This window comes from Triturus cristatus, chromosome 8 (genome assembly GCF_964204655.1).
Source record: "Triturus cristatus chromosome 8, aTriCri1.1, whole genome shotgun sequence".
In the NCBI taxonomy this organism is placed as follows: domain Eukaryota; kingdom Metazoa; phylum Chordata; class Amphibia; order Caudata; family Salamandridae; genus Triturus; species Triturus cristatus.
This window is the reverse complement of record NC_140591.1, coordinates 773,006,013-773,024,001: the sequence shown is the minus strand read 5'-3', so window position 1 is coordinate 773,024,001 and position 17,989 is coordinate 773,006,013. Positions and strand designations below refer to the sequence as shown.

Here is a 17,989-nt window from a genome sequence, read left to right as displayed (position 1 = left end):
GTTTCCCGAGCCACCTAGAAATGTAATTAGCATTATGAAATAGTTATGCGACATTTTCATATGAATACTCTTATTTCGGTCAGAGTATGGCCATAAAAAGATACAATAAAATGTCATATAAAAGAAACTGCAATTACATACAATAAACAGTAAGAAAAGCGATATAAACTACACAGACCTTGCAAACTCAGCAAACATTTCACAGCTGCCATATAGTTACAGCCATCTTACAGTAGCAGAAAGTTTAAAAACGGGTTAAAATGTGCATGGAAATCAGTGTGCATATCTTAGTATAATGTGCATAGTGCTTCTAATAAAATGTATCACTGCAAAACAGAGCCCAATTGTTGTAGAAAAATCAAAGCGCTTCTGTGTTGTCTAATATTTGATCATTTTAAAACGGGATTAAAAACCTCCTCCGAGGCACTGTGTACGAGGGACTTAAAATGTATAAAACTTTTTAGAGTGCAGTTATAGCGCGGGTAGGTGGGTAGAGATTTAAAACAAGTGCCCTGGGTGGGAAAGGCACAAAGGAAATGGATAGTACTCAACCTCACTCTGGTCAGATAAAATCTGTATTAAGTGTGGCGGAAAAAGGCAAGTAGAGTTCCATGGCAATGTATGGGCCCAGACCTAAATATGCTCCCACTGTAGGCATGTTATAAACTTTTGAGAGCCTATTCGTGGAAGAAAAGTCAAGAAACAGATTTAACCCTTTACTTACTATGGGGAGTTATCATTGAGGGTTTGACAAAGTTCTTCAAGACCCAGTTTCTTCAAAGACTGTTGCACAGAAAGCCAACAAGGAATCCTATCCGCCCGTCCAACAGAACATGTCAATTTGTGAAGCGCATGTTCACCCAAGGTATCTTGGCGCTGATTAACAGATAGTTTAGACCCAACTCTTGGTGGGCAATGAATGAGAACAAAGACGCGGTGGTTGAAAGCATACAATTTAGAAATCTATTTTACATGGTCTGAAGGATTTGTGCATCAACATGACCCCAAACTCCGAACCATAGTGCCCCACAGGCCAAAATGCATTCTTGCCTAAACCTCTACTTGAGTTAATGGGGTCAGTGCATTCCCCATTTTAGCCAAAACGAACTTTGATTGTGGTATTAGAGTGTAACCTCTTCAGGACATCGACAAAAGCCTGCTCCACCCCCAATAGATTCCATCTCAATCCATAACTTAGGATGGTTTACATTATCAAAGGCATAGGAGAGGTCCACAAATGCTAGTACAGCAAGAATCCGGTTATGGCCTGAAAAGATCTTCTTGTAATTTACAGAGTTTGCACATTACTTCTGTTTGGATCAAACGACCACAAGAGACTTTTAGTAGTCATACAATACAAAAGTTAGATTCATAATCAGATTGTTTTTCATCCTTTTATTCTTTAATTTCACAGATTTCGTGATAAAACAGATGGAAAATTCCAAAAATGAAACAGCCTACGCATTTCTTACTCTTTCACATGGAACTTTTTCAGGGCAGCATTTAATCTTATGGGAAGTCTTATCTTCAATCAAACATAGGATACTGTGAAAGAACCTTACTGTGCTCCTCAAAATTGTTGAATTGTAGGTCTGTAAATGCTAGCTGTAAAGCACCTCTCCTGGCTTTGACATACTTTCCGGCTAGGCTAGCAGTGCCAAGTATAAACATTGTTCCACTGTGCCCACCCCTGGGCGGAAACCTAATTGAACAGGTGAAAGAATATTTGTAGATTTGGCCCACTTCTCCTAACGTGCAAGGAGAACCCTCCCCAGGATCTTAAATGGAGTATCCAGTACAGAGATAAGTCTATAGCAACCTGGGTCGGATATGCCCCCCTTTTTTAAAATGGAGACAATAACAGACTTCCTCGAAGTGGAAGGTATGTGGCCAATCACGGCAGCATGCAGAACATTAATAATGCGAGGGGCCCAAATTCTACGTTGAATTTAAAAAGGTCCATAGGGACTCCAACTGGACCTGGACCTTTATAGAATAAGCTCTTTTTTTTATAGCCACTTCCACCTCCTTATTATCTATAGAGAGGCTTAAAGCAGTAAGGGCGCTCACATCTGTAGGCACATTCACAAGCTCACTACCACTAGTTACCAAAACCTGTTCTTGACTAAAGAGTTTGGAATAATGAGAAACCCAGGATTCAGGTGGTATTACAATCAATATTAGCCAGCTTACGCCCTGATAAAAAATTTGCAATTTCCCCAAATACTGGAGTGGTCCTTGGTCCGTATTGCTGTTTAATGTCATCCCAAACTTTATTTTGTATATCTATCCTTCTGGAAGCTAAGGTATCTTTATATAGTTTCCTGGCCAACTGAATTTGGGTCTTATCCCTCAGGGTGGCTTTGAGTGCTCTTTTCAATCTACAGTGGGCTGTGTTAAAATCTTTATTAATCCAGCCATTTGCCAGAGTGTTTTGCCTCAACATTATAGCAGTTAGTAGAGTAGAAACCTTGAAGCAGAGTGACACAAACCTCGTCTATCACTTTTAGGTCAGCATCTGGTACAGGCAACTTACTATTGCTGCCTGCTCTCCCTTTATTAGATCCTGCATAAACTGATTGACATTTACTTTATCACATTTTAGTCTCATACCAAAATTGGACACAAAAACAAATCAATTCTCGCACCTCTTTTCTTTGTGCCCTCTCCAAATCCCAATTTAATATTTAAATCAATAAACTTACCACTTGCACAATTGTTCCGGTTTGAAAAATCAGGAATTTGGGCTGCAACGTCGATTGGGACTATAATAAAACAAAATGTGCTAGACTTACCATTTCTATAAAAAGTGGGTCACTGGGCACATGATTTAAAGAAAAGGTCTGAAACAAAGAGCAATTGATGTTTAGTAATGCCCGATTACTTACAGGTAATCCTCATTACTCTTAGTCCTACTCCTCCTCGACCAAGTCATTACACGTGAGGTAATATTCACTGACAGGAAACAAAACAGGAACGGCTTGCTAACTCCACCCACCATCTGCCAGAGGCTATAATACTATAGCTAGAACAATGCACTTCCTAAAATACCATGTACAACAAAGGCCTGACACAGGGAGTGTCAGGGGGAACGATGACTGAGTCGAGGCCGAGTAAGAGTAATGAGGATTACCGGTAAGTAATCAGTAAATTACCTCTGCGTCCCTCGTCCCATTCATTACACGTGAGGCATGCCAAAGCAGATCTCCCAAAGTGAGGGCCTATGGAACACTGGCAGAAAAAAAAAACTCACACAGGAGACGTCCGCACCACAGTGAATTTAATGGCATGAAAATAACTCGACGAGGAGCATCAGACACCATGGCACACAAAACGCCACTGCCAAAATTAAAATGTGACCCAGAGTGCAATTCAACCTGTAATGCCTGATAAAGGTAGACTCAGATGCCCAAGTCCCAGCATGACAGTTTTCATCCAAAGCCACACAATTAAAGGCGGCCCAGGACACAGAGACCCCTCTAGTGGGCCCGGCCTGGCCTGGCCTGAACACCATGGCAAACCAGAGCCCCGAATGGCCAAAGAAATAGTGGTCTTGGTCCAATGACCCAGGGCCAGTCAAGATGCAGCCTTCCCATAGCCCAAAAGTCACAAACAGACAGTCAGAAGCACGAAATGCAGCAGACCTGTCCATATACACGGAGAAAGTATGCTTCACATCCAGAGTACGCAACAAGTCTTAATCAGAAGAAGAAGACAAAACCAACTCCTAAGATGTATGAAACTTAGAATAAATTTTAGGAAGAAAACCAGAATCCAAACATAACACTGTAGCATCCTCCATAAACCTAAAAAAAAAAAGGGGGGGGGGGGGGGGGGGAACAACGCAAAGCAGAAAGTTTCCCCAACCTCTAGGCCGATGTGGTGTCCACCAGGAAAGCCACTTTAAAAGTCAAGCATTTGATATCCACAGACAACAAAGGCTCAAAAGGAGAGAACTGAAGAGCATGCAGGACCAGAGAAGGATCCCAGGCAGGCACCAAAGATCAGACAGCAGGGGAGGAGAGAGTATAGCCCCTGAACAGCCTGGACACCAATAGGCCATGTGCTGAGGACAAAAAAGCCAGATCCATGAAAGCCCAGACAGCTGCCCACTGGCCCTTCCAAGTAGAGAGTGCAAAATCCTTACTGAACCGGTCCAAAAAGAACTGTAGAATGTGAGTGACAGAACAGGAAGTAGAAGACAGATCATGAAGAGACCACCACCTACCGAAAGCAGACCAATGCTTAGACTAAGAAGACAAAGTAGACAATCTAGGAGAACCCTGCACTACAGATTCTGTGGTCAGGCAAACCTCGTCCACCTAGCGACTGCCGGTCCACCTCCAGACCGCTAAGGTGAGAGGGACTAGCAGGCGAGGAGTGGAAGACTCCACAGCAAGATCCAAGGAGGACCTGCCGCCAGACTCAACAGCAAGAACCAAGATTTCCAGGGCCAGTGTGGCAACACGACCACCACATGCCCCTCCACCCTCTAGACTTTCAACAGGAATGAAGGGAAAGGGAGGGAAAGCATTCAGCAGCCAAGGAGGCCAACGAGATAGAAAAGGCCTCCACACTCCACACCCCCTCTCTGGAATCCAGGAACAAAAAAAAGAGGCAGGAGGGCATTGGTCCTGGAAGTAAACAAGTCCATCTTGGAAGTGCAGCACATCCGGCAAACCAAGCGGAACACCCTGGGAGACAGACACAACATGAGAGAGGTAGGAAACCTGCTACCTAGGGTATCCACGACCACATTGTCCATGCCCCGGATGTGTTGAGCCAAAATGGCCTGGAGATGTTGTTCCACCCAACCTGCAACAGCACAGGCCACACGAAAAAAAAAAAAAAAGAAAAAAAGACTGAGTATTGCCCTGATGATTCATGTAAGCCAAAGTTAGTGTTGTCAGACCGCACCAGCACACTGTGACCCAACAGATAACCCTGGAAGTACTGAAGGGCCCTCCGCAGCAGACAACTCCTTCAAGTTGGAGGAGCACCCGGTCTCTGACCCCTGTCAAAGAGCCTGAACAGTTCACTGACCCAGAGCGGCACCCCAACCCAGCACACTGGCATCCGTCGTCAGAACCATAGGTGGCGAGTGATGCAACCACAAGCCCCAGGAGAGATTGGAAGCGTCCATCCACCACTTCAGGCTGCGCACCACATCCAGAGACACTGGGATCATCAAGGGCAAATCCTGAATAGGGAAACAAAGAAAGTGGTAAAGATGCCACAGCAAGGGACGAAGATGAAACCTGGTCAACAGTACTGTGAATACCAAGGCCGCCATATGCCCCTGCACCTCCATCCAACTAATAAGCAGAGCCAAGGGCCGAGACAACAGAGCCCCCAACAAAGTCTGCAGATGCAGGATCCGGGAGGGAGGAACCCTTTGCCCAGAACAGAGTCGAAGTCCGCCCCTATAAAAGACCTCCTGGTGGAAGGCTGAAGATGGCACTTTCATGAGGAAGCTGTGGCTCTCTAGCATATGTATGGTCAAAGCCAGATGTTTAATCATCACCATGGTAGAGAGGGGCCTTAAGCAGCCAGTTGTCCAGGTACGGACACCCAGAGACTCCTTGGAGGTGAAGGTGAGACACCACATTGGTAAAAGCCCTGGGCGAGGAACGCAGGCCGAAAGGGAGGACACAAAACTCTCAATGATGACGCTGCAGGGAGAACTTCAATCTGCTAGAACCCAAATGCCACGGGCACATGCAGATATGAATCCGAAAGATCCAAGCTATTCATCACACAGCCAGCCTGAATAAATGGGATAACACACTGCAGGGTCACCATCTTGAAGGAGATCTTCTGGACAAACCTGTTCCAGGGCCTGAGGTTGATCACAATTCAGAAATCCCCTGTAACTTTTGGGACCAGAAAGATGACCAAATAAGTGCCCCGACCTCATTCCGACCGAGGAACAGGGACACTTTCCTTCTTCAGTAACAGCTGGACCCAGTCCAACAGAGCCCTCGGACGGGGAACATCCTTTGGAAACGGAGTCTGAACTGTGCTGAGGGGGAGGGGCGGGGGAGGGACTCGCTTTGGTAATACCTTTACAGGACACTTCAGCACCCAATGGTCCATCGTCATGGAGTCTCCATGCCACCAGGAAATGGCGCAGTCTCCCACCAACCTCTGGCAGCATGCCATCAGGACCTCGGAAGGCAGCAGAGTCAGAACACTGACCCCCAGGTCCGGTATCTGGATAAGGCTTACTCTGCAATGTTACCTGGAAACCCTCCCTTCAGGTTCCTGAAGTTATTCCTCTGCTGGTGAGAAGATTGACAAAACTTCACAGAGGACCCCCCCAAAAAAAGGAGTCCTTATGTTGTTGCTGTTTTCGAAAAGAAAAGGCTTGCTTCCGCTCCTTGAAGACCCAATGAAACTTTTCCTCAAGGTCTTTTCCATAAAGCAGGGGACCAGCAAATGGCAACCTCAAAGTCATGGAACGCTGAGCAACATCTGTGTTCCAACCATTCAGCAACAGACTACATCTGGCAGCAATGGAATTACCACGGGATAAAGCTGACGCTCTAACAGAGTCAAATGCAATGTCAGAAAGAAACTCAGCCGGACGGTCCATGGAATCCAATAATCCAGGACACTGCCCACCATCCTGCATCGTAGAGAACAAATATTTGGAGTCGGACAATAAAGACTGCACCACATACGCTTCAAAAAACCACAGAAACTAATGTCAAGATGGGACCCCTTCTTCAAAGAGGAGTCAATCTTCACATCTGCCCAATCCACCAGACTGGCCACAATAGAGTCCACATGAAATGACTTCGGAATAGTATCCTCCATGTCTCTCAAGGGGTACAGCTTAGACATGAAGACAGGCATCATGATGCATTCAGGATCCTTACATGCCTTTAAAAGAACGTCCATCACAAACTGATGAATGGGCAAGGCTTTGGTAAGCTGATTTCGAAACTGTGGCAAAACCATGTCGTTGGACGTGCTGGGGACCTCCTCATTTGGAAAACCCATATGGTCACTCATATGGGAAAGAATATCTAGCAACAGATCGCGAGATGTAGAAGGTCTACAGAACCCAAGGAGGACTCATCAGAAGAACCCAAACTGGATATGTCAGAGTAGAGGTCGTGCTCCCCTCCAGAAAGAACACCAGCCGTCTTCTTATTCTGCTTCATAGCAGATAACATCTCCAAAATTAACTTCCTCAGCCGGCCGTCATCACCCCCTTTACCTTACTTCACGGGTGGGACTGAATCCAGACTACCCTTGGAGGAGGACGACGAAGAAAGCAGAAAGCACAGCCTGCATTTACAAGCATGCTTCCCCATAATGACACTATGACAAAATGACAGAACACCATCAGCGGAGTGCATCCAAAAATACATCACCCCAGAAGCAAACAAAACCGCATTCAACCAGCCCTAGCGCACAAATTGACAGAGCAGCTACATAATCTGCTGTCAAACACCACCCGGCATGTAAAAACTGCAGGAGCGGAGCAACCCATGTCATGCTCCAGGCAAGGATGCCCAGCAGCACACCATACTCACGGAGTTCAGGAGGCCATACAACACGTCCAGATAGCCAGCAGCTTCCTTGCCATTCCCCAGGCACTCCCAGAGCCCAGCAGAAGGAGAGGCCAGGAGACAACACAGTGGAGGTAAAAGCCAAACAGTTATCTCAGCTTCCCCAGTCTCCTTCACCGACAGGAAACTAAACAGAAAGTGCTTTGTTATGGCTATTGTAGCTCTGGCAGGAGGGTACGTGGTGTTAGCAAGCGTTTCCCGTTTTGTTTCCGGTCAGTGAATATTACCTCATGTCTAATGACTGGGTCGAGGATGAGGGACGTAGAGTTAATGATCTTGTTTAAGAACTCTCCAAAGGGGGTATGCTGCAAGTAAGAAATCATGTCACCATTAGGAGCAGTTAGGCCCCAGACTGAGGTATTACTAAAATTAGAGCTTCAAGTTAAACTCACCTGCCCAAATAACCGAAGTCTGATGACTTGCTTTCAATAGCATTTTTGGAGAGAAGCTTATCCAGATCCTCCCCCACCTCAGTGAGCCCATTATCGAATATGTTGTAGTAATAGTTTACTAACAGCAGGTTTCTATGACCCCCAAATGGAAACTGTAAAACCTGGAACCACACTGAATAATGTAACTCCATTATCTTAATTGAGGGAATTTAACTGAGACCAGGACCTCTAACCCCCCTTCGCATTTCCTGCTGGTGATGGAACCACAGAGGAGTAATAGGAGCAAAAGCCTTCCAAGTGAACGGGAGGGGGGGGGGACCATCCATGTTCCTTGCAAGAAGATTAAATCATATGCACCAATTAGAGCTAACCAATCTGGGTTGTCAAGTTTACCCTGCATTCCTGCCGTATTCCAGGAAACTACAGTAATAGATGAAGGCACACTGAGGATCGCTACCAGGTATTTTATTGCCCAAACCCATACTCTTTATGAAAGCTGGATTACCTTTCCCCTTGGACTGTCCTCCCAACAGCGACCCCTGGGTGTCTCCTGATCTATTCTAGGATTTCCCCTCATGTCAGCCTAAGTCCTCCAGATCGGTAAGGGTTGTAAAACGATTTTGTATGTCCACGTTAATGTGATCAGCGTGTCCCTCTGACATCCCCCAATTATGAATTAGGAGCTGTTCTCAGTGATTTGTAAAAATACTATAGGGAAGAAGGCCTGGATAGCCTTGTGAGATGTATGTGTGTGGGTGAGGCAATTCTAAAGTATTGCCACTAGCTTTGGTACCTTATAATGTACCACTACGCAATCTGTCAGTGGATTGTTCAAAGCATACCCAATTTTCTTAACTCTTCTTACAAGAATAATCTCATCATGCAGATCTTCACACCACCCTGAGTTTTGCATGAGCCAGTGTACCCCTTTGGCCTTTAAATCCAACACATTTTCAGACTTCTTAGGGCCCAGAGGCAGGACATTCCTTAAAATTACCACAAACTGGATGCAAGCCGGAGGCAAATGCAGACGCGTGTCAGGGTTCGAATAAGGTGTTAGGTCTCCATTCAGAATTCTGTATATATGGCAAGGTTTGAAAGTCTGTTTTTCTGTTGGGGGGGGGGGGTCGATCTGAATTTACTCAAGGTTCAATAGGTGTGACAAGCTACTCCATAGGGTGGAGTCTTTCTAAATTGGCAATATGTGGGGCTCCCAAGGTAGAACCTACCAGTCCCCTTGGGGCTGGGCACGTTAGGGACACCTGTTCCTCAATTGACTCCAGCGATCACATCAAATACAAAATTCCTGCAATTTTATGTCCAAAAAAAAATTAGGTTTATTGAAGGTGGCACTGTCCTGGTGCTCTCCCTGTAGCAAATAATATTCTTCCTTGTGTAAAATATGTCACCTACCTGGCCTGCAGACCTCTTCTGGTGCGGGCAGATAAGACAGGGCCCCCGTTTACTCCCAACCACAATCTCTTGGGGCTCCTTTCTTTTCCATTTTGTTGGAGGGAGATTTACAGGCCCTGAGCACACATCAATAACTTCCAGCTTTGGGATGGTAGTAGTCCAAGGATTTCATTTTGCATTATCTTTGCCATTTAAACCGGTCAAAGTCCTGATAACTTTTTTAGGAGCACCCTCCTGGGTTTTGATTTCAGCAGCTGTATTTACTACTGGTGTTGGAGATGGGGCTGATGTCAGACGTTGAACTTGGCCTATGCGCGCTTCAACCAGATCCATATCGGAGTTAATTGCCCAATTGCCCCATTACCATAGTAAGGTATTATGTAATAGTTGTGTTGCTTGACAAGCACTTGAAGTTGCACCTTTCGCAGAACCAGCTATCTTTTTTGCTCCATTCTCGCTCGTTGCTGTCAGGGTTATTACAGAGCCTGGATATTGGGTCCAGGAGGCGTGGCCCAGCACAGCCTCCTCCAGGCACAGACAGGCCCAGTTACTTCCTGTGCTGCGGAGAACGATTATGTGCTTTATAGCACTAAAAGTCCACAGGTGAACACAATGTCCAGGGACCTCCTCCGGGGATCCTGTGAATGTTGGACTTAGTAGGCCAACTGTAACCGCCAGCCACTGGGCCTCCCACAACACACCCCCTCATCTGACATCAAGTGAAATAAATCAATAACAAAAAGTGGACTATTGTGTTAGGCAGTGTGTATTGCGAATGGAGCTTCCCTCGCATACCTAAACTATCATATTCAAGGACTTTAGCTGGAACATCCGCTGAAGACATGTTGGTGGGGATTCTACTTATTGTTGAGAAATGTTTCATTTTGTGCTGATTATCTCCAGGGAGCAGTTGCTGAGAGCATAGGTGGAAGATTTTTCTGACCTTAAGGAATGTGTTGTGCGAAATAATTACATACTTTTAATTATGTTGCAGTTTTTTTTCCCAATGCGATCCTAACCATGATCATACTAAGCTGAATTTGCAGAATCTATTCATAGAAATGGGATTTGTGTATAAAAGCTCTTGGGTTTTAGTATTAAGGGGCGAATTCGGTTTTTCCTTAGGGGCTTATTTTGTGGAGCTTACTCCATTTCCCTGAAAGCATGTCTTTTTACTCACATGGTGCGCATCATGATGCTGCTGGGTTTATTTCTGAGACTTTGTCAATTTATCTTAGATTTTCCTCAATGGGACTGTTGGGATCTTACTACTACTCTTTAGGAGTTTAACTCTCGAGGTTTTGCCTAAAATGATTCTGTGTTCAAGCCTTCATGTCATTATCATGTATTTTTCTCTGTACCGCATTTACTAAAGTTTCTGTAATAAAAACAATTTTTACCTTATTTCTGATCTAGAACTCGGTTATTAGCATTTCCTCTTTTAAATTGTTTCTCTACTAAACTATCTGTTTCCATGAGGATTGCAGTCACTAACTGCTAGATCTATTGGATACTTCGAAGCCGAATTACTTGGGCGAGAATCGGGGTATTAAATATTAGGGTTCAGATGATTATTGGGATTCGGCTGCTACACAAGGGGGAGGAAGGAAGGTCTTGGTTAGTAATGTCTTCTCCCCATTAGAGGTTAAGAAATTTTAGGTCATTTCTCTGGTCTTACTTGACCTTGTGGAAAAAAATACAATGTAAAATCAAGTCCATTTACACTCAGTTTTAATGAATAGTTTTTAACTCCTCATTACAGCCGCTGAAAGTAAGTACAGAAAGAAAAATAAAGGAGACTTTTCCCAACTCCGTTTACAGCACTGTTAACGAACTGTAGAATACAAAGAAATGTAGACAAATGTATTCATTTAGTCATAATTTTGGCGTTATAGACTCGAACAAGCTTCTCCTGAGCCCATTGTGGGAAGCCTGAATTTTATTCAGTTTGGGCATGGGATACTTTTTCCAATTACTAGCAGCCGATTAACTTGAATGCCGACATAATGATAAATAATTTCATAAGTGCTCTTTGTTTTTTAGTTTTGTATTGAGAGTTCCCCCGAGTACTAGCCCCGTTTGAAGCACAAAAATATTTTTATACTTCTCCAGGATCGTGGCTAAAAGAATAAACTGAAAAATGACACTAGATAATCCTTTTAAGTCTACACTAAAAACGTTTAAATGAGAAAAAGGATTCCTCAAATTATAAATAAATAGAAATTAAAAGCAGAAAAAACCTAGGGTAGCTGGCACAATTAAGAGTATGTGTCGCTGCACTATATTCAGTACTTGATAGTTGCACTCTCCATTGCAAGTGATCCATTCCTGCAGTACTGGACCTTTTACATCACTTCCTTAATGACGACTATCCCAGAATTCTGTGCTACCAGGAGTTATATCAAATTATCAAATACATTTGAGCCAGAGAGCCCAGCTGAAACCAACAGGTTTACTCGCATCAGGGTTCAAACCATACGAAGTGCAAAAATTATAGAAATCCTTAAACTCCCGCATGTTTAGACAAATTTAAGTCAAATTCAATTGGCTCACCATTTTCTAGTTGACACATCTAAACATGAAAACGCAAAGATATTGGCTAAGAACCCTTGCTTTTTAACTCCCCATATTTTATTGGAGGTTGTACAACTTTACACCAATGAAGAGATTGCAACTCAGTGGTACTCAAAATACACAGAACTCCTCAAAGCCAGATGCAAAATAAAAATCAACCAAACGTGGCTCATTAAACAAAAAAAACAAAACCCCACCACTTTTCTTTTTTTTTTTTTTAACACTGTCCAGATATCAAACAGCAGCTAAAGCAATTGTCAAATATGCTTTGTGATTTGCCAGCCATAATGCATTAAGTGATGTTAAGTCAAATTAAGTTCTTGAAAAGAGAACCCTTAAAATAAATGTGAATGAAAATATTTGATGCAAGTTTTAGTACAAGTCAAGATGGTACTATAACTCTTGAGATTGAAGATCTTTTGGCTCTTTCGTAGAGGTCTTGGAGGTCTTCTTGGGCAGAAGTTGGGCCTGTATATTAGGCAGCACACCACCTTCAGCGATGGTCACACCAGCAAACAATTTGTTCAGTTCTTCATCATTCCTAATAGCCAGTTGCAGATGTCTTGGCAGAACTCTGGACTTCTTGTTGTCACGGGCCGCATTGCCTGCTAACTCAAGAACCTCTGCGGTCAGGTACTCCAGGACTGCACCCAGGTAGATCGGAGCACCAGAGCCAATCCGCTCTGCATATTTCCCCTTCCTCAAAAGCCGGTGGATACGGCCCACTGGAAACTGCAGACCCGCTTTAGAGGACCTGGATTTGTGTCCAGATTTTAGCTTTGCAGCTTTTTTACCACGTCCAGACATGATCTAGAACAAAAACAAGAAAACAACAGCACAGTTAATATTTAATAGGAGACTGCAAATCAAACGCATCTGGTCACCTTCACGCACAGTGGCAGTTATAGCAATGTGCTAACTTAGCGTATAAAACAATTGAATTAAAAAAAAAAAAAAAAAAAAAAAAAGTCAAATAGCCCATTTTGTGACATCAGATTAAGTAATCACTTTAAATGATCATCTTGGAGCGTGTGCCTCCTTCAAAATCAAGGTAGTCGTTAAATATCACTAGGGTGACCCGGTGTTTCTCAGAATCTGGGTATCATATACCCTACAAACACAAATTTGGTTTCGTCGTTTAGGTAAAAACCTTGTTGCTTAGTTGTGCAATTATTAGTGGTATGCAGACAGAATATAGAGTTGGAAATGTTGTGACAGAAATAGAGAGCAAGAATATCGTTATGTTATGTTAGAAAGTTTTATAAAGTGCGGCAGCTGCCTCAGCTAAGAGGCGTCCCGGCGCTGAGCAACATGAGAGCAATACACGTACAAGCAAAAGGCCTACAAGGAGGGAAACAGGAATGTCTTGATAGCTTTCCTGAAATGGAAGTAGTTGGTAAGCCCTCGAATGTGGATAGGTAGAGAGTTCCACAAAATGGCCGCTCTATTCCGAAAAGCGCGCCCGCCCGCACGAACTTTCCTTATCCGAGGGATTACTGCCAAACACGGTCCCATAGATCGAAGCGACCATGAGGGAATATAAAGTAGCAAGAGGTCAGACAGGATTTTGGGGGGAGATGCCAACTTCAGGATTTTAAAGGCAAAACAGAGTGCTTTAAACTCAATCCGCCTGGCTACAGGTAGCCAATGAAAGCGACGGATAGCACTAGTCACTGGACAGGTTCTACGCAGCCCAGGAGAGATCTTGCGGCCGCATTCTGGACTCTCTGTAACCTCTGAATTTCAGATTTGTTGGCTCCTAAATATAAGGAAAATCGTGGCCAAGAATATCGACTTTAAGGTAAGAAATTTTGTTTTAAAAATATCAAAGTCCTCAATCTCGTTTGTAAAAATATGGTTGTTAAAAATATCGATTTTTTAATTAGTGTTATATATTTTAGTCTGCATTTTAAATGCGATTTATTTGTAAATGTATTTTTTTTAATATAAGCCTTAACTTTTTAGTAGTTATCAATTTCATTTAATTAACTTTTGCGCTTTTTAGTTCTGCATCAGGTTGTGGGTTTATAAGGGAATAGGGTGGGAAATCATTGAATTATACTAAATTAATGATTTTTTTTTATTTAGTAATATTTGTTTAATTTAGATTTTAAAGTGTTAATTGTGGGAAGTAATTTATTATGAATTAATAATTGGTTGTTAATTATCAATTAATTGGTTATTAATTATGGTAATTGTGTTATTTTTTAGGAGCAGGTTGTGGGGTAATAGGTGGGAAGTAAATTATCGATTTTTTAAAATGTTATATTTATTTAATTTCGATTTTATAGTGCTAATTGTAGGAAGTAAATTATTAAGTAAATATTAATTGGTAATTAATGTTAATTGTGTCATTTTTTTAGGAGCAGGTTGTGGGGGTTATAGGTGGGAAGTATATTATCGATTTTTAATCAAATTTATATTTATTTAATTTGATAGTGCTAATTGTAGGAAGTAAATTATTACTTAGTTAATTGGTCATTAATGTTAATGGAGTCATTTTCTTAGGAGCAGGTTGAGGGGGTTTATAGGGGTAAAGGGTGGGAAGTTATTTTTACTTAATTATTAACTAGTTGTTAATAGATATATTTTTTAATTAATTATGAAAATTGTGTAATGCTTTTTAGGTGTGGGGTTTATAGGGGTAGAGGGTGGAAAGTCATTTATGTTTAATCAATCATTAGTTGATTAATATTATTTCATCAATTGAGAATTCGGGTAATTGTTTATTTTTGTGTGTGAGTTTTGGTTTTATAGGTGTAACGTTTGGGGTGTAAATTAATATCTGTTTTAATGTTTGATTAATATTTCTTTAATTGATACTTAATTATGTTAACTATGGGCTACATTTAAAAAAAAAAAAATGTGTGTTGTGCTGCGTTATAGGGTAGGAAATAAAAAAAGATTACATTTATGTAATTAATGTTTTTGTTTATAAATAATTTCTAATTAAATAGTCTGTAAATTGTTTTGTAAATGTATTGAATATAATATTTCTAGGTATTTGTCATATCTATTTAACATTATATTTCTATTTTTTTAGATCTTTAAAATATTTATTTTTCATTTAAAAAATATATATCTTTTCTGTTTTCATTTTGAGCTGACTGGAGTGGGGAATATAAATTTGTACCCCTCCGCTACCAAACACATTCCCTACTGTTGCACTCACTGGAGTGGGAATCATAATTTTTAGCCCTCCGCTATCCAACACTTTCACCACTGTTGCACTCACTGGAGTTGAAACTTTTACATAGTTTAAATGTTTTCATTTAGAATATAATGTATTTATTATATTTTATGTTATTGGTGTATGTGTATATATATATTATCTACTGGCGGTCGCCAGTAGATAGTTGTAGTTACAACCTAGTTTCCATAGCAAATCTCAATTCTATTTTGAATAACTTTGGCGCCGGTTGACGAATCCTCGCGAAATTTTCAAAACAAATGGGGCGCTCCGTTCAGCTCCTACCCTGAAAGTCTCGGGGTGATTCGTCAAGCGGGGGCAGAGAAAAAAGGGGGGTCCCAAAACGCATTTTCCCCATGCATTTTTCCATAGGACCTTTAGACACAGCTACAGCCAGAACGGCTGAACAGAATTACTTGAAATTTGGCAAAGAGGTAGTCCTCAGGTCAGGCATGTGCCTTTTGCATATATGGTGTAAATCCGTTCAGTAGTTCCTGAGAAAATCAAAAGTAAATTCATATACATATCTGGGCGGAGCCTAACCACACATCTCATTGTGAGATCTGATTGGCTGTCAGCACTTCAGCCAAGAAGTGTTGGCAGCCATCTTGGGATCAATATACATGATCGCACCTCATTAAAAAGCATTGCAGTTAATAGAAGGTTTTAAGACCTTAGTTACATTATAAATCATTTGTTGATGGTACCATACTCATTTTAGGAATTGTAGTATGTTCTAAGGTGATTTTACCATGTGAAAAAGCCTTCTGCTGGGATATCATGAATCATGTTTGAGAGAAAACTATTTTCACATGCTTTTCCCACAGAGGTTTGGAAGGTGATCTAGAAGCTAAACTGAGAGCATATTTTCTGTAAATTCACATCTTTCTCAGTCATGTGAGAATTAAGTCCGACATTCTCAGTAAAACATGTACATCCAACAAGGGCAGAGACTGTCAGTTGATTCGTTTGTGTTCTACTGCAGCTTCCCACAGTGTTCCAAAGAACAACTAGAGCGCTAACAGTCTTACTTATGACAAAGGTATGGCACACCTGAAGCCATCTTGATTGGAATAAAGTGGTAACATTTAATTTAAAAAGGAACAAAATGAGAGGGTTCATTTTGCCATAGAATGTATGATTAGTGCTGCAGAAAGAAAAATTAGGGCACATTTTGAGTGACTTCTCAAATCCTCTATTTCATTAAAGAATTCTGACATGCAGACTGAAACATGCACTTTCAATACCAGCAGCAGACTTCCCTGGTGAGCAGTAGCTTTACTACAGTGATCTAATGAGCAACTAGAGTGCTAACATTCTGAATTTATGGCAAATGTGTGACACATCTGAATGCCTTCTTCATTGAATCAAAGTAAAAAACGGACAGTATGCCTACTGAGGAGACTGCAGTAAATGAGGAAATTAGGAAACTTCATAACAAGTCTCCCAAGATGGCCACCAGAGACAAAAGAGCCCAAATGTAGCACAAATATCACCGAGTATAACCCAATGACAGAAATCCCAGAGTGTTTTAAAGAACAAATAGAGCGCTAACAGTCTTACTTATGACAAAAGTATGGCACACCTGCAGCCATCTTGATTGGAATAAAGTGGTAACATTTAAAACATTTAATTTGCAAAGGAACAAAATGAGGGTGTTCATTTTGCCATAGAAATTATGACTAGTGCTGCAGAAAGAAAACATAGGGCTCATTTTGACTTCTCAAATCCTCTTCTATTTCATTTAAAAGTTCTGACATGCAGACTGAAACATGCACTTTGAATACCAGCAGCAGACTAATGAGGAACTAGAGTGCTACCATTCAGAATTTATGGCAAATGTGTCACATCTGAATGCCTTCTTGATGGAATCAAAGTAAACAAGCATTGAAAATGCAATAAGTCTTGCCCTCGTTTAAGTTAAAGCAATTCGGTTTGTAATTAGGTGGCTTTTTAGCTTTGCTTGTATTAGAGTTTTTCAAACTTTCATGTACATACCATGCATATGTATATGTTTGCATGAATTTATATTTATATAGATATGCAGATTATATTTATATGTTTATATATTCACTGAGAAAACCATAGGTTTCACACATGTTATAGTTAGCTGGACATTTCACTCGTAAAAAACCAATGAAATTCCCCCGTTATAGTTAGTGCAGGCAACTATAACTCACGCGACCGCAATCCTCTGCTGATGACGTCAGATATTACGTCACTGTATTTAGACACTTATTTACCCGTGTCTTCTTCCATTAATCTTTAGCTATACATATATTACAAATATTTATTTTTCATAAAGACACATATGTCATCAGTGATGTAATATCTGATGTCATCAGCAGAGGATTGCGGTCGCGTGAGTTATAGTTGCCTGCACTAATTATAACGGGGGAATTTCATTGGTTTTTTTACGAGTGAAATGTCCAGCTAACTATAACATGTGTGAAACCTATGGTTTTTTAAGTGAATATATATATATATCTATATACACACACACAATTATAAATAAGTTAGTTTATTCATTGTTAGAAAGTGTATGTATATATATATATATATATATATATATATGTATATATTACATTTTATATACGCACGTTTAAATTTTTTACATTTCTTTGTTATAGTTGTTAAAATGTATATTTAATCTAATTTATTTTTGAAAGTTACTTTAATTTAATACATATATTAAAATAGATATTTTGTACAACTATATTTTTTACATCAGCATTTTGTATTCAATATTTTGTACTTACCATAATAAATATAGGATGTCGATATTTTTGACAGGTATGTATAACTCAATATTTGCAAATGGGGATATTTTGGGGGGTGGG

General features: G+C 41.2%; 1 protein-coding gene across 2 annotated transcripts in view; it reads right to left on the bottom strand.

The window, feature by feature from the left end:
• Positions 1-11,099: 11,099 nt before the first annotated feature.
• The window catches only part of LOC146805069 (histone H2A-like), a 50,265-nt gene continuing 43,375 nt past the window's right edge, over positions 11,100-17,989 (bottom strand). For both annotated transcript variants that reach the window (XM_085620461.1, XM_085620460.1), the window contains exon 2: positions 11,100-12,769. In XM_085620461.1, the coding sequence (XP_085476587.1) occupies positions 12,353-12,766 (414 nt within the window). In that variant the 5' untranslated portion in view covers positions 12,767-12,769 and the 3' untranslated portion in view covers positions 11,100-12,352. The remainder of the gene's footprint in view (positions 12,770-17,989) is intronic.